Source organism: Garra rufa, chromosome 15, assembly GCF_049309525.1.
Source record: "Garra rufa chromosome 15, GarRuf1.0, whole genome shotgun sequence".
Taxonomy (NCBI): Eukaryota; Metazoa; Chordata; class Actinopteri; order Cypriniformes; family Cyprinidae; genus Garra; species Garra rufa.
In genome coordinates this window covers 43,857,552-43,881,968 of record NC_133375.1, presented here as the reverse complement: position 1 = coordinate 43,881,968, position 24,417 = coordinate 43,857,552, and the positions used below count along the sequence as shown (strand labels likewise).

The 24,417-nt window shown below is 32.6% G+C and overlaps 1 protein-coding gene across 1 annotated transcript; it reads left to right on the top strand.

Annotated features, from left to right (window-relative positions):
• The first annotated feature begins 5,073 nt into the window (after positions 1–5,073).
• Positions 5,074–23,674, top strand: LOC141286730 (uncharacterized). Its single transcript, XM_073818831.1, has 5 exons — positions 5,074–5,201; positions 11,675–12,745; positions 15,258–15,449; positions 22,751–22,925; positions 23,014–23,674. Exons 2-5 carry the CDS (start codon positions 11,729–11,731, stop codon positions 23,340–23,342), a joined length of 1,713 nt encoding a protein of 570 aa, XP_073674932.1. The 5' UTR covers positions 5,074–5,201; positions 11,675–11,728; the 3' UTR covers positions 23,343–23,674.
• Positions 23,675–24,417: the final 743 nt, after the last annotated feature.

Below are 24,417 nucleotides of genomic sequence, written 5' to 3'. Positions count from 1 at the left end.
GATGACTAATGCAATTTTGGTCAAACAAGCCTCTTTTCATCGACTAACAATTAGTCAACTATTAGGGGGCAGCCCTAGGTTTTTAGTTTAGTTTAACCCAGTTTAGGACACAATGTGGCCTTTGATGTTCTTTGACCTATAATTCTACATTGTGACATAATAATTTAGCATTTAGTGTTGTGAACAGATGTACAACTGTAAAAAAACAAAAAGAAGAAGAAAAGAAAATAGATTGTAAATCAATGCTATTTTAGTAGTTTTTATTTATATTTATTTATATAATGAGTAATTTTGTTATATCTTTAAAGTGCAGCTTCCAAACGCTTCAAATCTTTTTACATACAGAGAACAAGTCTTTCCGAGGAAATATGGATAGTTTCATCAATATACAAAGCTCCTTGAATAAAAGAAAATTTAAAAACGATTAGACATCTAATTTACTCTGCTTCTATGTGTATGTGGGGGTTTGTGTGTGTTATGGGTGAGTTCATACACATATAGACCTCATTAGGCAGAACAACTTTTGTTCTCACAGTCCGTGCTTCGCCCAACAGGAAGTTGGTTATTCAAGGTTTTTTGAAAATCGCTAAAGAATTAGCCACCAAACTCGGTCAACATGATCTCAAGACATTACGAATTCAAAATGGCCAAAGTTGCTATCAGGATGGAGATTGCGCCAATGGCTCGGGCCCGTCATCACTGCTTGCAGCTACAGTGCCTTCCAAAAGTATTCATACCCCTTCATTTTTTTTCACATTTTGTTTTGTTGCAGCATTATGTTAAACTGCGTTAAATTAGTTTTCCCCCACATCAATTTACACTCCATACAGCATAATAATGACAAAACAAAAAACAGATTTGCAAATTTTACAAATAAAAATATAAACGTATATACTGCATTTTACGGTGAACGCAGAGTAGGCTAGTAAGCACACGCCCTCACCTCTGTTTACGGCTGCCAATTTGGCCAAAAATGAGGATAATATAATAATTGATGAACAAGATGCCTGGTCCTGGTAAGAGACATCAACAGTCCAGCACCGAGAAACGAAAGAAAAAAAAAGCCCAAGATGAAGCCCGTGCATAACTTTCCGGTGCGTTCATAATCCTGTGAAACTTTATTATATTCTGTCTTGTCGAATAATGTGTTTTAATGTCCGTAATAATCTCACGACTAACGCCTCCTTCTTAAAATGAATACAAGCAGATCTAAGTAAACAAAATGACTTAAAATGCATTATATTAAAACACAGAGGCAATTTTGATTATTGATTAATAATGACCATATGGTGTCATTAAATAACAGTGTTAAAATACATAATCTAATACTAAATTAACAGTTTACATTACAATTTTAATAGAAATGCCTGAAAAGGGCACCAAAGGCCTAGTAAATGCAGTTGTTACACTTACATGATGATCAAATTCCTTTGTTTAATATTGACCAAACATTTAATTAAAATATCCACATAGTCTTTCCTATCATTTCCTCAACAAAAATATGTGGCCATCATAACCCTTGTCTGCTTTATTGTCAAAACTGCCACAGGTACAATGCATACAAGAGTTTTGAAGTTTCGTTTCTCTCACACCCTTGGTGCAAACAGGTAAAAACACAGAATAAAAATATATTTAAAAAATACAGACAAATACAAATATTATATATTCTATAAAACACAATTTAAAAGCATGGATATGATAGATAAATAGATAAAAAGGCAGATAACCACGGTTTTATGGTTTTACGACTTTGCCTCAAGAAAAAGTAGAAGTGTGCCTTTGTAAATTTTGAACTTTGGAAAGCTCCAGCAGATGATAGTGTTGTTTTATTTCAATTTATTATTGTTTATTTTATTAAGATTTCACATTTTTAAATGTTTTATTTAAAGTGTAATTTTAGTTTTTTTTTTTTTTTTTTTTTTTTTTTTTTTTGCTGTAGAGCTACAATTGTAATTTATAAATGAGACAATTTATTTATGTATTTACTTTTATTTGAATAAAGTTCTATTTTGTCCCCTATAGTAGGTGTTTTTTTTTAAATTATTTTATTTTTACTTCCGTAATATTTGGGGAAGGGCAGCGGCCCTGACTGGAAGTGTAGTAACATCTAGAAGCAATATGAATGCTCCTGAGCTAAATGTTGTGTGTCCCAGAAAAGGGTATGAATACTTATGCAACTGGATCTTTTCAGTTTTTTATTTCTAATAAATTTGCAAAGTTGTTACAAACCTGTTTTGTGCTGTCATTATGGTGTATGAAATGTAGATTGATGTGGAAAAAAGGTAATTTAAAGCAGTTTAACATAATGCTGCAACAAAACAAAATGTAAAAAAAAAAAAAAAAATGCACAGTATATTTTAAATTTGTTTTTATTTTACATTTTGCATATTTTATCCAGATATTTTTTGTGTGTTTTTGTTATTGGATTTATACTTTTTAGTGTCTAAAAGTTTTTATCAACTTTTATTTAATTAAATTATTATGTTTTTTTGATTTATTACAAATCAAATGTAACGGAAATGTTTTTAATGGTTTTAGCTTTAATTATGTATTTAATTAAATGTCTTTATTCTTTAGTGATTTAACAATGAATGCATCATTTAAATGACTCATGTCTTTATCTTTATTCAGTTTCTTGCCTCGCAGGCCAGAGCTGAGGGTTTGTTTGCCCCTACAGGACACTAGGAGATATAGCAGGAACTCAGCAATTAAGTTACAGATTGTCTATAAGCTTTTTTTATGAATGTGGAATGTTGCCAGATATTGCTACGAAAAACAAGCAATTACAAAAAGAAAGAAAACAGTATCCGAAATAAGTTCAAAGCTTGCGTTTTGTAAATAAGATGAATATATCTCTAACACTAACGTTAAACTTTCCACTTTATAAACGTCCCAAAGTGTCACACTTAATTGGACAAACGAGTCAAAAAAAACGTATAATAAGTGGATCTGGCAACAAACGGAGGCTGAACCTGCGCTCTCAAGCCCCGTTCACTGCGCTAGCTTCTCGCAGCAACATGAATTGCAAACACTCCTGTGATATGAGGTGGTTTAAACGGCTAAATAATCATTCAAAGAGCTTGACATTTTATTTTTGAATATAAAAAATGACCTTGGTGACCTCATAGCTGGCTACGGCCATGAGCAGATGTGTCAGTATCAGCAGATCAGAGGTTTTATATTCTCACCTGATGCATGCCTTCATCTGTACTGCTTAACACTAATCAGACTAATTAATCAGTGTGTGATTTGGTCACATATATCTAATGATCGGACACATTGGCACAGATGAACTGGGGTCATGATGTGAAAGAGGAACACTAAAGGTCACTGGAGGCTAAAGCTGCTCTTCTTCTCTCCCTCAATCCACAAACTAAAGGGTAACTATTGTTTTACACCTTTATTAATGGTGATTATAGTCACACATCTTTACATGAGCTTTACATGAGCATAATATAGCGCACTGCTGAAGTTGCACAAGCATCAAAATTAACTGGTTTATTTAGTGAATGAAATCTTCTCAATCCATTGCTGATTCTGTATTTCTGTATCTGAGCTTGCATTTTATTTACTCAATCAACTCAGCAACATGTTTCATACATTGATATGTCAGCTAAATTATTTGCAAAAATATTTATTTCTTTATGTTATTGAACTATTACTAGGGCAATATTTATTTACAGAAATATAATTATTTTATATTTTAAATTTTAGTTATATAAAAGTCCTACACATTATTTGGGGGCAATTTAAAAACAAAAAATCAACTAGTTTATTTAGTTACATACATTTATATCTCAGCTAAAATATATTCTAAATTATTTGCATAAATATTTATTTTTTCAGTCTAAATATGTTTATATTGTATTATATATTATACATATATATAATACTAATACTTATAATACATACATATATATATATATATATATATATATATATATATACATTTATTTACATAAATATAAATGTTTTTTATAAGTTTTAGTAATTTATATTTCCTATTTTTTGGGCCATTTATTAAACGATTAACAGGTTTGTTTAGTTACTGATCTTCTCAATCCATTGCTGAGTTTGCATTTTATTTACTTAATCTTCAGCGAAATGTTAAAATAAAGCTAAAATATATTTAAAATTCTTTTAAAATGTCTCAGCTGAAATATATTCTAAATTATTTGCATATTTATTTATTTATTTATTTATTATTTGTTTATTTAAATTTACATTATTATATTATATTATATTTATATTAGTTTTAGTATATAATAATTATTTTTTGGGGCATTTATTACATTTTTTTTTACGTTTATTCAGTCACTGATCTGATTCTGCTGAGTTTGCATTTTATTTATACATTTCATACATTTATATCTCAGAAAAAAAATATTTTTCATATATATATATATTAAAATATATATTGAAAATAGACAAAAAATCCATTGCTAATATATATATATATATATTCTAAATTATTTACATCAGTATATTCAGTCTAAATATTTGTATATTGCTCTAAAATAATATTTATTTACATATATATAACTTAAATATAAGTTTTAGTTACTTATATATATATATATATATATATATATATATATATATATATATATATATATATATATATATATATATATTACTCATATATTTTGGGGGTTATTTATATTTATTTTTGTGCATTTTTTCAACTTAAAATATACTTTGGCCAGAAGAAAAATAAATAAATAAATAAAAAATACAGCTTTTTGCCATACGAGTGTTTGATTGAATGTTTTATTCATGTATAAATGAATAGATATAAAACACAATGACTTTTAAACAAGACAAGACAGTAAAATTCTGGGTAGGGGTCAAAGGTCATCAGCCAGGGTGTTTTCCATGTAACATCACACCTTAAATCAGTGCAGTGATGGAGAAATCAGAGGCTGGGCGGCTCGGATCTTGTCCTTTGAGTCCGATCTCGGTGGCTTCAATCCTCCGCAGCGTTTCGAAGAGGAATGGAGATGTGTATCTAGTGTTTCCTTATTTTTGAGCAGGAAAGCACAGGCTTGTTGACTTCCTCTCCCTCCCTTCCTTCCTTCTCTGCGAAGGTACTCATCTGAAAAATGAGAACAAAGTGATTGTTCCTGTTCTCTTTCTTAAGTCACTTCAAATGCTGTTTGTGCGGCTGGAGCTCATTGTGAGGAGGAACGAGCAGGAGACAGGTAAGAGACACACACACGCCGCTCACCCATGCGCTTTACAGGTGCAGCTGATCACTTACGGATCAATATGCTTTCTGGAATGACCAAATGTTTGTATGATTGACTTTAAAACATGCATGCATTCAAAAATGTACCTCTGAGCTCCTACAAACATTGAATCAATGTATTTTTCAGTAGATATAGTTATTAGTAGACATATGTAAAATATATTTATATTTTATATTTTCAGATTTTCCTCCATTTTTAGTGTATATGCACTATTCTTTGTCATTTTCCAGCGCAAATATCTAATTTAAGGATACTTGCATCATTTTTTGCAGTGCAGCTTTTGGCTTTATATTAAACGGCATGTTTTATTCATTCAAATATTATCTAATATGCAAAATGCATATTAGATCATCATGTTTTGTGCAAAAGGAAAACATTTAGACTCTAAAACAGTGATTTCTAAGAGAAATGATAAGAAAATACTTTTTTTGCAGTGCAGCTTTTGGCTTTATATTAAACAGCATGTTTTATTAGTGCAAATATGATCTAATATGCTAAATGCATTTTGTGCAAAAGGAAAACATTTCCAATCAAAAACATGATAGAATTTGCAAAATGACTTTAAAACATTGTATGCATTCAAAAATGTACCTCTGATCTCCTCCAAAAATTAAATCAATGCATTTTTCAGTAGATATAGTTATTAGTAGACATATATAAAATATATTTATATTTTATATTTTCAGTTTTACCTCCATTTTTAGTGTATATGCACTATAAACTGCAAAAATGATTTTCTTCTGTATTTTTGTCATTTTCCAGTGCAAATATCTAATTTAAGGATCCTTGCATAATTTTTTGCAGTGCAGCTTTTGGCTTTATATTAAACGGCATGTTTTATTAATTCAAATATTATCTAATATGCAAAATGCATATTAGATCATCACGTTTTATACTAAGATACTAAGAAAATAAATTTAAAATACTAAGAAAATATATATATATATATTTTTTTTTTGCAGTGCAACTTTTGGCTTTATATTAAACTGCATGTTTTATTAATTAAAATATAATCTAATATGCAAAATGCATATTAGATCATCATGTTTTGTGCAAAAGGAAAACATTTAGAGTTGTGTGTAGTGTATACAGTGTTTAGTTTGCATGAATAATTACACAAAAAAATATTTTCTTACTTAATGTTTTTGTCTTGTTAACAGTGCACTACAAACTGGAAAAAAAATATTTTCTTTTTTGGTATTTTTGTCATTTTCCAGTGCAAATATCTAAATTCTAAATCAAAACTGGAGCAAAATAATCTTAATTCAAAGACTAAACAAGATTGTTTTTTTTGCCCTTTTGGCAGATATTTTTGCTTGTTTTAAGCAAAAATGATTTTTTTTGTTTTGTTTGAAAACAAGACATAATTTTACTTATCATTTTACTCGTAAAGTAAATTCATCCTAATTTAAGAAATTTTAAGTATTTAAGTATTTTCAAACAGGACTTAATTAATTTTGCTTCTCAAACAAATGTATCTTGATTTAAGAATGTTTATATATTTGCACTTAAAAAACAAGGCAAAAATTCTGAGGAAGAGCTTGATTTTTTTTTAGTTGCGCTCGCAACACCAAGGTCATGGGTTCGATTCCCAGTAAATGCATCAAACATGAATGTAGTGCATATCACTTTGGATAAATGCATCAGCCAAATGCATGAATGCAACGAATCCAGTGAAGATCACACTTAATTCAAAGTGATTTTTTTGTTTTGTTTTGTTTTAAGCATAAACTCTATAACTGCTATATTTTTTTCTGAAAACAGGTACTTGCTTCTTAAGTAAACGTATCTTAATTTAGGGATACTTGCATTAGAAAACACGACAGAAATACTAAGAAAATATTTTTTTGCAGTGCAGCTTTTGGCTTTATATTAAACTGCATGTTGATATGATCTAATGTTGAAAATGCATATTTGATCATTATGTTTTGTGCAAAAAGGAAAACATTTAGACTCTAAAACAGTGATTTCTGTGTTTAGTGCATGTAAAAAAAATATTTTTTTACTTAATGTTTTTGTCTTGTTAAAAAAAAGTAAAATGACTTAAGATATTATGTCTTGTTTTCTAAAAACAAAAATCTAAATTGTGTTGGTTTTTGCCTAAAACAAGCAAAAATATATGCCAATGGGGTAAGAAAAATAATCTTAATTCAAGGGCTAAACAAGATTATTTTTCTTGCCCCATTGGCAGATATTTTAGCTTGTTTTAAGCAAAAATTAACTATTTCTTTTTTCAGAAAATAGGACATAATTTTACTTATTTTACTTATATTAGTAAAAATTAGTTGTTTTAGTAATTTTACTTATATTAGTAATTTAAATATTTTGACATATTTATACTAGAAAACAAGAGAAAAATATTAAGTAAGAAAATCATTTTTTTTTTTTTGCAGTGTGTGTCATTAGGATGTCATTCATCTGTTTAAAGCAGAAGTATTTGGTGTTGTTTGCATTAGTTGGCCCCTTTTTTTTGTGAGTCGGACCATATTTCCCCACTATGATAGTTTGACTGTATACTACTCGAATGATAGCACCGGATAATGGCTTGTAATGAAAAAGAGAAGTTCCAGTCGTAAAGCAGTGAAAATGAAACACAGAGGAACAGCAGAGAGGAAGAGAGCGCCACGTCTGTCTGACTGATCCATTTGATGCCATTCCAACAAACACAGACAGAAAACAAGACTTAATCAAGTCATTTTGCTTCTTGATGTTTAGATAAACTGCTGCAGAGCAAGGTCATGGGTTCGATTCCAAGGGTGTGCATGAACTGATCAAATGTGAACGTGATGCAAATCACTTTGGTTTAAAGCATCTGCCAAATGCACGAATACAACAAAGGCAGTAAAGATCAATTTATCAGCAATGCCTTCTTGTAGTTGCAAAAAATGATCATCTTACTTAGTGTTTTCCAATGCAAAAAACATTCTTAAACCAAGATACATTTACCTGAGAATACATTTACGCTTAAAAAGAAAAAAATATCTGCCAATGAGATCTAAAAAATCAACAATAATTAATTAAGCTATTTTGCTTCTCAACACTGTAAAAAAAACTAAAAAAACTCAATTTGTTGAGTCAACTTAAAATAATGTGTTATCCTGCTGCCTTAGATATTCAAGTTGATTCAACTTAAAATTTAAAGTTGTCACTTTGTACAACTTAACATTTTAAGTTGACTAAACATAAAGTTTTAAGGCAGCCAGGTAACAAATTATTTTAAGTTGACTCAACAAATAGTTTTTTTTACAGTGAAGAATGTATCTCAATTTAAAGATGTTTAGATATCTGTACTGGAAAACAAAACAAAATCATTCTTTAGCAGTTGCGCTTGCAGCGCCAAGGTCATGGGTTTGATTTTGAAGGAATGCATGAACTGATCAAACATGAATGCAATGCATATCACATTGGATTACAGCATTTGCCAAATGCATGAATGCAACAAAGCCAGTGAAGATCAATTTATCAGCAATGCCTTCATGTGTTTGATGATAATTTTACTTGGTGTTTTCCAATGCAGGATCAAATCTACTTAATTCAAAGGGAAAAGATTGTATATATTACTCGATTTGTTATTGTTTTAAGTGTAAACTCAAAAAGTAATATTGCTTCTCAAGCAAATGTATCTTGATGTACGGAAGTTTATTTATTTGCCCTTAAAAACAAGGCAAAATACTGAAGGAGAGCATCATTTTTTCAGAAAACAAGACTTAATTAAGTCATTTTACTTCACAAGTAAATGTATTTTGATTTAAGGATGTTTAGATGTTTGCACTGGAAAGCAAGACAAAAGTACTGAAAAAGAGCATCATTTTTTTGCAGTTGCGCTCGCAACACCAAGGTCATGGGTTTGATTTCAAGTGAATGCATTAATGGATCTAATGTGAATGCAATGCATATCACTTTGGATAAATACATCTGTCAAATGCATGAATGCATGAATGCCAGTGAAGATCATTTTATCAGCAATGCCTTCATGTATCTGCAAAAATGATCATCTTACTTGGTGTTTTCCAATGCAAAATCCTCTTTAAACCAAGATACATTTACTTGAGGAGCAAGTCAAAAAAGGAAAATATCTTCCAATGGGATCAGAAAAATCAACTTAATTCAAAGTGAAAAAAGATAATATTTATTACCCCATTTGTTCATGTTTTAAGCATAAACTTGCTTGATTTTTAGAAAACAAGACTCAACTAATTTTGCTTCTCAAGTAAATGTATCTTCATTCAAGGATGTTTAGATATTTGCACTGGAAAACAAGACAAAAATACTGAGGAAGAGCATGATTTTTTCCAGTTGCACTTGCAACACCAAGGTCATGGGTTCGATTCCCAGTGAATGCATGAACTGATCAAAAATAAATGCAATGCATATCACTTTGGATAAATGCATCTGTCAAATGCATGAATGCAACAAAGCCAGCGAAGATCAATTCGAAAACGATTATATTTATTACCCCATTTTTTTCTTGTTTTCAGTATAAACTCACTTAATTTTGATGCATTCTTCAGAACACAAACACTTAAGTAATTTTGCTTCTCAAGTAGATGTATCACTGGGAATCAAACCCATGATTGAGGAAAATCATTTTTTTTCCAGTTGCGCTTGTAACGCCAAGGTCATGGGTTCGATTCCCAGTAAATGCATGAACTGATCAAACATGAAGGCAATGCCTAACACTTTGGATAAATGTATCTGCCAAATGCATTAATGCAACAAAGCCAGCGAAGATCAATTCATCTGAAACTTAATTCTAAGTGAAAACGATTATATTCCTAACCCCATTTTTTCTTGTTTTAAGCATAAACTCACTTAATTTTGATGCATTTTTCAGAAAACATTACTTAAGTAATTTTGCTTCTCAAGTAAATGTATCTTGATTTAAGAATGCTTAGATATTTGAACTTGAAAACCAGGCAAAAATACTGAGGAAGAGCATCACTTTTTGCAGTAGCGCTTGCAACACCAAGGTCATAGGTTCGATTCCCAGTAAATGCATGAACTGATCAAGCATGAATGCAATGCATATCACTTTGGATGAATGCATCTGCCAAATGCATGAATGCAACAAAGCCAGAGAAGATCAGTTCATCTGCAACTTAATTCAAAGTCAAAACAAGATTATATTTATTACCCCCGTGTGTTAATGTTTTAAACATAAACTCACTTAATTTTGATGCATTCTTCAGAAAACAAGACTTAAGTCATTTTGCTTCTTAAGTATGTATCTTGATTTAAAGATGTTTAGATATCTGTACTGGAAAAACAAAACAATACTTTTTTTGCAGTTGCGCTTGCAATGCCAAGGTCATGGGTTCAATTCCCAGTAAATGCATGACCTGATCAAAAATAAATGTAGTGCATATCACTTTGGATAAATGCATCTGTCAATTGCATGAATGCAACAAAGCCAGCGAAGATCAATTCGAAAATGATTATATTTATTACCCCATTTTTTTTCTTGTTTTCAGCATAAACTCACTGAATTTTGATGGATTCTTCAGAACACAAACACTTAAGTAATTTTGCTTCTCAAGTAAATGTATCACTGGGAATCAAACCCATGATTGAGGAAAATCATTTTTTTTTCCAGTTGCGCTTGCAACGCCAAGGTCATGGGTTCGATTCCCAGTAAATGCATGAACTGATCAAACATGAATGCAATGCCTAACACTTTGGATAAATGTATCTGCCAAATGCATTAATGCAACAAAGCCAGCGAAGATCAATTCATCTGCAACATAATTCTAAGTGAAAACGATTATATTCCTAACCCCATTTTTTCTTGTTTTAAGCATAAACTCACTTAATTTTGATGCATTTTTCAGAAAACATTACTTAAGTAATTTTGCTTCTCAAGTAAATGTTTCTTGATTTAAGAATGCTTAGATATTTGCACTTGAAAACAAGGCAAAAATACTGATGAAGAGCATCACTTTTTGCAGTAGCGCTTGCAACACCAAGGTCATGGGTTCGATTCCCAGTAAATGCATGAACTGATCAAGCATGAATGCAATGCATATCACTTTGGATGAATGCATCTGCCAAATGCATGAATGCAACAAAGCCAGTGAAGATCAATTCATCTGCAGCTTAATTCAAAGTCAAAACAAGATTATATTTATTACCCCCGTGTGTTAATGTTTTAAGCATAAACTCATTTAATTTTGATGCATTCTTCAGAAAACAAGACTTAAGTCATTTTGCTTCTTAAGTATGTATCTTGATTTAAAGATGTTTAGATATCTGTACTGGAAAAACAAAACAATACTTTTTTTGCAGTTGCGCTTGCAATGCCAAGGTCATGGGTTCGATTCCCAGTAAATGCATGAACTGATCAAACATGAATGCAATGCATATCACTTTGGGTAAATGCATCTGCCAAATGCATGAATGCAATAACTAATTCCGCATGTTTTTCTCAGACAGGTGATGGACGATTTTCACGCTCATGGTCTAAACCTGTAGAAACCTCCATCATGGATTCGATCGAGAGCGAAAGCAAGCGTCCAGAGGAGTTTGCCAGCAGACACGTCGACCTTTCCCTTCTTCCCTATCCTCTTCCTCACCCCATGATGCCTCAGCCGCACCGATACGTCCCGGACATGATCGACCTCAACCGGCTGCGGCTCCATCGCGTGGTCCAGGTCAAGCAGGAGACGGTGAAGCCGCTGCCGCTGTGGCCTCCGTCGCCGTTGCTCCTGCGCTCTCCCGCGCCCTACTTCCCTCCCTTCCACCCCAGTCTGGTTCCATTCCCGTTCCTCCTGCCCGGCTCCGTCCCGCATCTCTCTCCGAGTCACTTCTACCCCGGCGAGGCCGTGCGGTTTCGCCGCAGGAGCCAAGAAGCAAGCAAATCGGAAAAGCTGAACGTGCACGTGGACGAAAGCTACTACGTCGATGTCGGCGGAGATCAGAAGCGGTGGAAATGCCGTATGTGTGAGAAGTCCTACACGTCCAAATACAACCTGATCACACACATCCTGGGCCACAGCGGCATTAAGCCACATGAATGCAACCTATGTGGGAAACTCTTCAAGCAACTGAGCCATTTGCACACGCATATGCTGACGCACCAAGGCGCACGGCCGCATAAGTGCCAGGTTTGCAACAAAGCCTTCACGCAGACCAGCCATCTGAAGAGGCATATGATGCAACACAGCGATGTCAAGCCTTACAGCTGTGGCGTTTGCGGACGGGGATTTGCGTATCCCAGCGAACTGAGGGCGCATGAGCTTAAACACGAAAGAGGCCAGGAGAACGTCTGTGTGGAGTGCGGACTCGACTTCCCCACGCTGGCGCAGCTCAAAAGGCACCTGACGGCGCACCGCGGGCCCGTGCAGTATGACTGTGGCGAATGCGGCAAGAGATTTCAGTATCCTAGTCAGCTGCAGAATCACATGATGAAGCACAAGGACATCCGGCCGTTCATCTGCAGCGAGTGCGGGATGGAGTTTGTCCAGTCACATCATCTCAAGCAGCACACGCTCACACACAAGGTACCAATGGGGCGTATGCTGTCAAGTTAGAAAATGCTGTTTCAGTCTTTGATATTTAAAAAGAACATAAAGTAATAAAAATGGCAAGAACATAACAAAATTAGTAAAACTTTTATGTAAATTAACATGAGAATGGAAAATATAAAAATAAAACATACACTGAGAAAATTGATTTTTCGGAGATTATTGCATTGGAAAAACAATATCAATCTTTAATTTTTAAATGGAAAATGGAAAAATAAAACCTAAAAATTGATTATTGCACTAGAAAATACAGTTTTAATCTTTAATATTTAAAAAAAAAACTTATAAAAACGGCAAAAACACAACAAAATTAGTAAAACTTAAATTAACATGAGAACAGAAAATATAAAAATAAAAAGTACAACACAGTACACAATAGTAATTTCTTCGAAGATTATTGCATTTTACAAGAAAATACAGTCTGTAATATTTACAAAACAACAAAAACTTATAAAAACAGCTAAAGAATGTAAAATATAAAAATACCGTAAACAGAGATTTTTTTCAAAGATCATTACAGTAGAAAATAGAATTAGAAAATATGGTTTCAATCTTTAAAAACTTTACAATTAAAATGAGAACAGAAAATATAAAAATAAAACCTATAAAATAAACTACAGTAGAAAATATGGCTTCAATCTTTAATATTTAAAAAGAACACAAACTAATAAAAATGGCAAAAAGACAAGAGAATTACTAAAACTTTTTACGTAAATTAGCATAAGAACAAGCAAATGATTACTGCAGCAGAAAATACAAATTAAGTCTTAAATATTTAAAAAGAACACAAACTAATAAAAATGGCAAAAACACAACAAAATTAGTAAAACTTTAACTTAAATGAACATAAGAACAGAAAATAAAAAATAAAACCTACACTGTAAACATTGATTTTTTTTACGAATATTCCAGTAGAAAATACGGTTTCAATCTTTAATATTTAAAAAGAACAAAAAAATAATAAAAATGCCAAAAACACAACAAAATTAGTAAAATTTTAACTTAAATTAACATAACAACAAAAAATAAAAAAATAAAACCTACACTGAGAAAATAGATTTTTTGAAGATTATTGCAGTAGAAAATAGAAATTAAGTCTTAAATATATATATAAAAACACAAACTAAAAAAATGGCACATACACAACAAAATCACTAAAACTTTAACTTAGCTTAAATTAAAATAAGAACAGAAAACAGAAAAATAAAGCCTACACTGTAAAAATAGATTTTTCAAAGATTATTGCAGTAGAAAAAATCTATTTCAATCTTTAATAGTTAAAAAGAATAAAAACAGCAAAAACACAATAAAACGTTGATAAGTAACAAAAAAAACTAATAAAAATGGCAAAAACACAACAAAATGACTAAAACTTTAACTAAAATTAAAATGAGAACAGAAAATATAAAAATAAAACCTACACAGAAATATTTTTCAAAGATTATTGCAGTACATATTACAAGAAAGTAAAGTTTGTAATATTTAAAAAGAACAAAAAACAAACACACAAAAAAACAAACAACAAAAACACTAAAAATGTAACAAATGAGAACAGAAAAATTGTTTCAAACTATACTGCAAAATGTTTGTAACAAAATATCTAAACATTCTTAAATCAAATGCTTTTATTTGACATCAAAATGACTCGTTTTCAAAAATCAACCATAGGATTCAGAAAAATCTACTTTCAATTACAGTAAGTTGATCTTTTTGAGCCCATTCAGAGATATTTGTTCTTGTTTTAATTATCAACACTTCATTTTGATCAATTTCTCAGAAAACAAGACTTATGTCATTTTGCTACTTAAGTTAATGAAAAAGTCTAATAAACTTGACTTTGTGTATTACTGTTGTTGACAAATTGCTATTGTTCTTTTGCCAGTTGCTTTGGATAAAAGCATCTGCTAAAAGAATAAATGTAAATGTAAATAAATATTGATTTAAGAACATTTAGATATTTGGACTGAAGAACAAGACAAAAAAAACTGAGGAACAATAGTGAATAGTTTATATCAGAGGTTCCCAACTCCATAAACCACAAATGAAAAGCAAAACAATGCAAAGACAAATCATACAATGCAACTAACCATAAATTAGGAAAAGCAGACTTACTCTGAAAAGGAAGAAGAAAACACTTCCCATTTCTTTCATTACTAATGTCAAATGTCGAGCATCAGTCAAAGTTGAATTGTAAGTCACGTTTTAGAGGAGACCATTAAAGCAATTTCAGTGTTTAATATTAAGAATATTTTGTTATTGCTAGATGTCCAGGAAGAAATCTGCAAGCAAAACCTATTGAGAAGCGCACATTGGGTCATAAGTTCAATTCCCAGGGAATGCATGAACTGATCAAATGTAAACCTTAAATGCAATCTCAGTTGCTTTGGATGAAAGCACCTGCCAAATGCATTGCTGTAAATCTGATCTATAAGAGCATTGATCAGACTTGGTTTCTGATGGACTGTTCATCCTCATCCGTGTGTTTTAGGGAGTGAAGGAGCACAAGTGTCGTATCTGTGGCCGTGAGTTCACGTTGCTGGCCAACATGAAGCGGCACGTTCTGATTCACACCAACATCCGAGCGTATCAGTGCCACCTGTGCTACAAGAGCTTCGTCCAGAAACAGACGCTCAAGGCTCACATGATCGTCCACTCCGACATCAAGCCCTACAAATGCAAGGTGCTGACACTCAACGCCATTCATACAGACACAAAAAGTCATGTTCTGTCTACTGATCTCTAGTGGAGAAGCAAAATAAGTCTTGTTTTGAGAAACTGATAAAATTGCAACAAGTTTATTATTATGATAAAAAAGAACAAATATTTACAAGTAGCAAATAACAAGGTTTAAATGCCCTATTGACAGATATTAGTTTTTGTTTTAAGTATAAACTCACTCAGTTTTGTTCTAATTTTAGAAAACGCGACTTCAATTTGCATGTTCATTTATCTTGATTTAAACTGGAAAACAAGACAGAAATACTGAGGAAGATATTCATGTTTTGCAGTGCATGCAACTTTTAACGCCATGACTTTATGAATTTAAGACTTTCTGCACAGATTTAAGGTCTTACTTACTTTTTAAGATCTTTTAAGAGCTTTTTAAGAGCTGCAGAAACTCTGTTAACTGAATAGTGACATTGTTTTAGTGTTATGTTTAAAAAATAAAATAAATCTAAGATTACAAGATTAAAGTCATAATATTTCATAATATTTCCAACACACAATCATTACTATTAATAGTGTTCATTGTATGTTTGATTACACCATTACTGATTTTAACATACATCTATTCCATATGTACATCGACTTGACATACAGTAGTCACCACTAGTAAGCTACTAAATATATTGTAGTAACATACATTTTTTGTACAGCTGCTTTACAACAGTTTGACTTAATTCTCGTAGAATTTCGACTTGATTCTCATAGTATTTCGACTTCGTTCTCGTAGTATTTCAACTTTGTTCGTTCTCGTAGTATTTCGACTTTTTTCTCGTAGTATATTCTCGTAGTATTCCGACTTAATTCTCATAGTATTCCGACTTCGTTCTCATAGTATTTCAACTTTGTTCGTTCTCATAGCATTTCGACTTTATTCTCGTAGTATTTCGACTTAATTCTCGTAGTATTCCGACTTAATTCTCATAGTATTCCGACTTCGTTCTCATAGTATTTCAACTTTGTTCGTTCTCATAGCATTTCGACTTTATTCTCGTAGTATTTCGACTTAATTCTCATAGTATTCCGACTTCATTCTTGTAGTATTTCAACTTTGTTCGTTCTTGTAGTATTTTGACTTAATTCTCGTAGTATTTCGACTTAATTCTCGTAGTATTCCAACTTAATTCTCGTAGTATTCCGACTTCATTCTTGTAGTATTTCAACTTTGTTCGTTCTTGTAGTATTTTGACTTTATTCTCGTTGTATTTCGACTTAATTCTCGTAGTATATTTTCGTAGTATTTCGACTTAATTCTCGTAGTATTTCAACTTTGTTCATTCTCGTAGTATTTAGACTTTATTCTCGTAGTATTTCGACTTAATTCTCTACTGGAGAAGCAAAATAAGTCTTGTTTTGAGAAACTGATAAAAAGTTTATTATTATGATAAAAAAGAACAAATATATACAAATAGCAAATAACAAGGTTTTAATGCCCTATTGACAGATATTAGTTTTTGTTTTAAGTATAAACTCACTCAGTTTTGTTCTAATTTTAGAAAATGCGACTGCAATTTGCATGTTCATTTATCTTCATTATCGTAGTATTTCGACTTAATTCTCGTAGTACTTTGACTTAATTCTCGTTGTATATTTTCGTAGTATTTTGACTTTATCCTCGTACTATTCCGACTTAATTCTTGTAGTATTTTGACTTTGTTCACATAGTATATCGACTTCGTTCTTGTAGTATTTCGACTTTGTTCTCGTAGTATTTCAACTTCATTCATTCTCGTAGTATTTCGACTTTATTCTCGTAGTTTTTCGACTTCGTTCTCGTAGCATTTCGACTTCGTTCTTGTAGTATTTCGACTTTGTTCTCGTAGTGTTTCGACTCCGTTCTTGTAGTATTTCAACTTCGTTCATTCTTGTAGTATTTAGAATTAGTTCTCGTAGTATTTAAACTTTGTTCATTCTCGTAGTATTTCGACTTTATTCTCATAGTATTTCGACTTAATTCTCGTAGTATATTCTCGTAGTATTCAGAATTTATTCTCGTAGTATTCCGACTTCGTTCTCGTAGTATTTCGACTTCGTTCACATAGTATTTCGACTTTATTCTCATAGTATTTCGACTTAATTCTCGTAGTATATTCTCGTAATATTCAGAATTTATTCTCGTAGTATTCCGACTTCGTTCTCGTAGTATTTCGACTTCGTTCACATAGTATTTCGACTTTATTCTCATAGTATTTCGACTTAATTCTCGTAGTATATTCTCGTAATATTCAGAATTTATTCTCGTAGTATTCCGACTTCGTTCTCGTAGTATTTCGACTTCGTTCACATAGTATTTCGACTTCGTTCTTGCAGTATTTCGACTTCACTCGTTCTCGTAGTATTTTGAGTTTATTCTCATAGTATTTCGACTTAATTTTTGTAGTATTTCAACTTTATTCTCATAATTTTGATTTTATTCTCGTAATGTTTCTACTTTATTCTCATAATATTTCGACTTTGTTCTCATAATCTTTTTTTAACACTAAAACGCTGTTGTACTGAATAACTAGAACCAGAGTTGGGTAATATAACGCAAAGCTGTGTTCATAAACAAATCAGATTAATAAATTAAAGTGAACGTACAGTGCAATAGGATGCAAATACATCCAGCCCTTCATGGATTCTTGGTTGTTTTGGAATGTGTGTGACCTTGGGCTGGTCCAAACGATGACCAGATACGTTCTTGGCAGTTGAGTGTCTCCTCATCTATAGGAAGGATATCGCTGCACAAACTGACTGTGTAACAATGGCTCTCTCGTCCCCCGAGAACAGGCCCCGCAAATAGATTTCATCTCGCTTTCTCTTGTGCTCAGGAGCACTTCCTGTTTTCTCACGGTCCGTTCGGACAGTTTACAGTCCCTCTATCCTCCTGAAGGAAAGGAAAGGACCACCCTAATAATAAAAAAAAAGAACGCAGAGGAAGGACAGCAGAAGAGAAACGGTCCAGCCCTCTGCCGGCTCCTGTAAACTCCTTCATATTCCTGTGAGAAACTCTCAGCTGTCATGATTCAGTTTTCTGTAACTCCCCCTTTTGTCTTCAAAATGCTTTCAGATTTATGCCACGAGAGCTTGTTACAGTCACCTTTAGTAAGGGCTGTTTTATAATACAGTTGCAACCAATTCAAGACACCAATCACAAAATTCTACAGTTGTAACCCAATTAATTTTGCTGGCAGAGCAAAAATAAACAAAATATCTGGCCCTATTATATAAGAAAGTCAGTTATTCAAAAAAACTAACTTCTTGTTTACACTCTGAAGTGTAATGTAAAGTCGTGTCCTTCCTCTGTTTTTGACTTGTTTTTTAGTGAAAACATCTAAATATTTTTAAATCAAGATACATCTACTTGAGAATCAAAATGAGCAAATGATATTAAGTGATATTAAATCACTTAAATCAAGAAAATCTTAAGAACACTTAGATATTTGAGTAATAAAATACTGAGTAAAGCTATTGTAGCATTAGTGAAATTTCGAGCTTTCTGCTGGTTTAATCAATCTTTCAGAATATGTTGCCAAGTCTGCATTTTTCAAACAGAATAGGGCTCCTTTTACACTGTTGTTTCGAGTTTTTTTTATCAATCTCTCAGAATATGTTGCTAAATCTACGGTTTTCACATTGAATCGGGCTATTTTTACACTGTTGCTAGTTTTTTTTTTTTTAAATCGGTCTCTTGGAAGATGTTGCAATGTCCATGGTTTTCATATGGAATTGGGCTACTTTTACACTGTTGCCGCAAGTTTTTTTTTTTATAGATGTCTCTGAATATGTTGCCAAGTCTGTGGTTTTCACACGGAATTAGGCTACTTTTACACTTTTGCCGCAAGTTTTTTAATCAGTCTCTCTGAATATGTTGCCAAGTCTGTGGTTTTCATGCGGAATTTGGCTACTTTTACACTGTTGCCACATGTTTTTTCATCAGTCTTTCTGAATATGTTGCCAAGTCTGTGGTTTTCATGCGGAATTGGGCTACTTTTACACTGTTGCCGCAAGTTTTTTAATCAGTCTCTCTGAATATGTTGCCAAGTCTGTGGTTTTCATGCGGAATTGGGCTACTTTTACACTGTTGCCACACGTTTTTTCATCAGTCTCTCTGAATATGTTGCCAAGTCTGTGGTTTTCACGCGGAATTAGGCTACTTTTACACTTTTGCCACACGTTTTTTAATCAGTCTCTCTGAATATTTTGCCAAGTCTGTGGTTTTCACGCGGAATTAGGCTACTTTTACACTTTTGCCGCAAGTTTTTTAATCAGTCTCTCTGAATATGTTGCCAAGTCTGTGGTTTTCACGCGGAATTAGGCTACTTTTACACTTTTGCCACACGTTTTTTAATCAGTCTCTCTGAATATTTTGCCAAGTCTGTGGTTTTCACGCGGAATTAGGCTACTTTTACACTTTTGCCGCAAGTTTTTTAATCAGTCTCTCTGAATATGTTGCCAAGTCTGTGGTTTTCATGCGGAATTGGGGTACTTTTACACTGTTGCCACACATTTTTTCATCAGTCTCTCTGAATATGTTGCCAAGTCTGTGGTTTTCATGCGGAATCGGGCTACTTTTACACTGTTGCCACAAGTTTTTTAATCAGTCTCTCTGAATATGTTGCCAAGTCTGTGGTTTTCATGCGGAATTGGGCTACTTTTACACTGTTGCCACACGTTTTTTCATCAGTCTCTCTGAATATGTTACCAAGTCTGTGGTTTTCATTCAGAATCGGGCTACTTTTACACTGTTGCCACAAGTTTTTTAATCAGTCTCTCTGAATATGTTGCCAAGTCTGTGGTTTTCACATGGAATTGGGCTACTTTTACACTGTTGCCGCAAGTTTTTTTTATAGATGTCTGGGAATATGTTGCCAAGTCTGCAGTTTTCACACGGAATCGGGCTACTTTTACACTGTTGCCCCAAGTTTTTTAATCAGTCTCTCTGAATATGTTGCCAAGTCTGTGGTTTTCACGCGGAATTAGGCTACTTTTACACTTTTGCCGCAAGTTTTTTAATCAGTCTCTCTGAATATGTTGCCAAGTCTGTGGTTTTCACGCGGAATTAGGCTACTTTTACACTTTTGCCACACGTTTTTTAATCAGTCTCTCTGAATATTTTGCCAAGTCTGTGGTTTTCACGCGGAATTAGGCTACTTTTACACTTTTGCCGCAAGTTTTTTAATCAGTCTCTCTGAATATGTTGCCAAGTCTGTGGTTTTCATGCGGAATTGGGGTACTTTTACACTGTTGCCACACATTTTTTCATCAGTCTCTCTGAATATGTTGCCAAGTCTGTGGTTTTCATGCGGAATCGGGCTACTTTTACACTGTTGCCACAAGTTTTTTAATCAGTCTCTCTGAATATGTTGCCAAGTCTGTGGTTTTCATGCGGAATTGGGCTACTTTTACACTGTTGCCACACGTTTTTTCATCAGTCTCTCTGAATATGTTACCAAGTCTGTGGTTTTCATTCAGAATCGGGCTACTTTTACACTGTTGCCACAAGTTTTTTAATCAGTCTCTCTGAATATGTTGCCAAGTCTGTGGTTTTCACATGGAATTGGGCTACTTTTACACTGTTGCCGCAAGTTTTTTTTATAGATGTCTGGGAATATGTTGCCAAGTCTGCAGTTTTCACACGGAATCGGGCTACTTTTACACTGTTGCCCCAAGTTTTTTAATCAGTCTCTCTGAATATGTTGCCAAGTCTGTGGTTTTCACACGGAATTGGGCCACTTTTACACTGTTGCCGCAAGTTTTTTATAGATGTCTCAGAATATGTTGCCAAGTCTGTGGTCTGTCGAATTTTATCTTAAAAAAATAGCATCATGAAATAATCAAACAGATCCTTAGTAAGTGGTTAATCTGTTACTAATTAATATATGATGTGTCACTTAAAAATAATTAAAATATCAATCATTTAAATGTTTATCCTTGACTGAAGATCGCATCATGAATAAATCATTTACGAATCTTTCTGCATCCCCTAATCTAAAGTGTAAACAATTCATCAGTTGTAAATGTTTTACTCATTTTTCAAAGGTCTTTCCCCCAGTGTGTATACCCACCTGATGCCCGCACAACCTGGAAACGGCAGGTTTGTAAAACATTTACAACTGATGAGTAGTTTACACTTTAGATTAGGGGATGCAGAAATATTTGTAAATTATTTATTCATTATTTATTCATCAACAGCTTTTGAATACTTTGTAGTGTGTACTGCAATGTAAGGGCTGACTGGTGAGGGTAAAGATGTTTTCTTTGGCAAACATGATCTGCGCCCCAAATGACGCACTATACACTCTGCACTTATTCACTATGTACTTATGCACTAAGCACCATGTAGTGTATGAATTATATAAGGTTATTTAGTATTTTATAACGCCCTGAACAAACTTTCACAGGAACTTCAAATTTGTTTTCATATCAACTTCAAATTTGGAATAACTTATTTAGATGTAAGACTTCAAATTGATATCAAATTTAGGACAAAACCTGTTATATGCAATATTTATTTTATATAAAATATAAGAAAAATTGTACAGTGTATTATCTTTACAGTAAATTTTAACTTCTGTAAATTGTTAATACTTTGTTTTTCGCTTCTGCATTAATCTGCTGATTGTTTTCTTTAAAAAGAGACCTACCTTAGATCCAAAGTTTTCATGAATCACAATTTAAGTTTGGACAAACTTAAAAAATGGGGGTGACATTTAAGGGGTTAACTAGTCATTTTTAACCATTTACTAAGGATCTGTTTGATTATTTCACGATATGCCATTTTTTAGATAATTTACGACAGATGGGTAAATCGTTAGCAAAGTATTAACAATAAAATGAACATATCACTTATTCATAATTTATAAACACATAGTCATGTTTTGTAAATAATGAGTTCATCATTAACTAATTACTTGTAAATTAATTTGTAAATGACAAATGAACAAAACATACACAAATTGTTAGCATATCAATTATTAATCACTTGTGAATGTTTTGTAATTGATTATTTCATCATTAACTAATCACGTATAAAAGACTTACAACTGAACGTTATTATAAAGTGTTACCGGTTATTTTTACTTTTCTTATTTTGAGTTTCTGAGTGTGACTAACTTTGACAAAAAGTTGGGACTTAGTGTGCAAGGACCTAAAATTGCAATTCGATTTTAAATTTTTTGATTCAATAGTGAAAACAAGCTTCCATTTGTGAGTCTGACATAGCTTTAATAGTGCTTGATCAGGTCAAAGATTTCTGAATAGTTACTCTCTTTACAGCTGTGTGGAAAGGAGTTTAACAGAATGCATAATCTGATGGGCCACATGCACTTGCATTCTGACAGCAAACCCTTCAAATGTCTTTACTGTGCCAGCAAATTCACGCTGAAGGGGAACCTGACCCGCCACATGAAGGTCAAACACGGCATCATGGACCAAGGCCTGGATGCTCGTGGTAAGAAGCCTTATATATTTGTCTACTCAAGCTTTTATCTTTTATGTTAGACTTGTATGATCATAATGACATCTCTGGATGCTCTCAGTCTTCAGGCGACGTGGACGGATGTGTCTCTCCGGTCCTCTGCGGATCCTGTCCCGCATCGGCCAGGAAGAGCCCTTCGATCTGTCCCAGAAGAACCAGCTGCGTCTGTCTCAGTCTGACGGCGAGAGCGTCCGCGGCGGGAGCTCCAGTCGAGAAGAAGATGAGGACAGTCTGTACCGAATGAGCCAGTACAGTCCTGATCTCTACAAGGCCAGAGAGGAGGAGGAGGACGAGGAGAGAGAGGAGGAAGAGGAGGAGGCCAACGACGAGGAGGAGAAGAAGAAACCAGACGACACGCAGTTCTACAGTGATAAAGATGACGATTTCTGAAGGACAACAAGACAGAGACTGACAAACACGCTGTGAATGATGAGGTTTCAGATATTTTGATGTGCAAAAATGTACAGATATCTATGAGCACTGTAGAAAATGATTTTCGGCATCTGTATTTTTGTCGTTTTCCAGAACAAATATCTAAACATTCTTAAATCAAGATACATTTTCTTGAAAAGCAAAATTACTTAGGATTTAGATTAGAATTAAATCTTGTTTTCTGAAAAAAGTATTGAAATTAAAGAAATTTATGCTTAAAAGAAGAGCAAATAAATTATTTTTCAAATAATAACACTGCAAAAATGCTTTTCTAATATGCTAAAAATATTTAAAAAAAATTTCTTTTTTTTCTGAAAACAAGACAATAATTTTTACTCATCTAAAAAATCCTTCTTGATTTAAGAATTTTTTTGCTATTTTGGCTGGAAACAAGCTTTTTTTTTTTTTTTGCAGTGTTTGTACTTTTGCCAAAATATCTAAAAATCAAGAAGGATTTTCTAGACAAGTGAAAAATATTGTCTTGTTTTCAGAAAAAATAAGATAAAATTAAATGAGTCTTTGCTTAAAACAAGGTAAATAATCTGCCAATGTGGTAAGTAAAAAAAATGTTTTCGCAACTGCAAAAAATGCTTTTCTTACTTAGGGTTTTTGTCTTGTTTCCAGCCAAAATATCTAAAAAATCTTAAATCAAGAAGGATTAAAAAAAATATTTTTGTAAATATTATTGTCTTGTTTTCAGAAAAAGAAGTAAAAATTAAGTAAGCAAAATAATCTAGTTCTCGGCTTGAAATAAGATTATTTTTCTTACCCCATTGGCAGATTATTTTGCTTGTTTTAAGCAAAAACTCACTTAATTTTAACTTATTTTTTTCGGAAAACAAGACAACAATTTTTACTTGTTTAGAAAATCCTTCTTGATTTAAGAATTTTTAGATATTTTGGCTGGAAACAAGACAAAAAAAGTAAGAAAAGCATTTTTTTTCAATGAATATATTTACTTATTTTGACTTAGTAAATGTATTTTAATTTAAGAAAATATTTTATATATTCTGGAAAACAATTTAAAAAATGC

What these genes read in the sequence shown, in the direction of transcription:
- LOC141286730 (XM_073818831.1), top strand. Translation starts at nt 11,729, where the DNA reads ATGGATTCGATCGAGAGCGAAAGCAAGCGTCCAGAGGAGTTTGCCAGC. An exon ending in AGCACACGCTCACACACAAG is followed by an intron (nt 12,746 to 15,257) that starts GTACCAATGGGG and finishes CGTGTGTTTTAG; the next exon opens with GGAGTGAAGGAGCACAAGTG. An exon ending in TCAAGCCCTACAAATGCAAG is followed by an intron (nt 15,450 to 22,750) that starts GTGCTGACACTC and finishes CTCTCTTTACAG; the next exon opens with CTGTGTGGAAAGGAGTTTAA.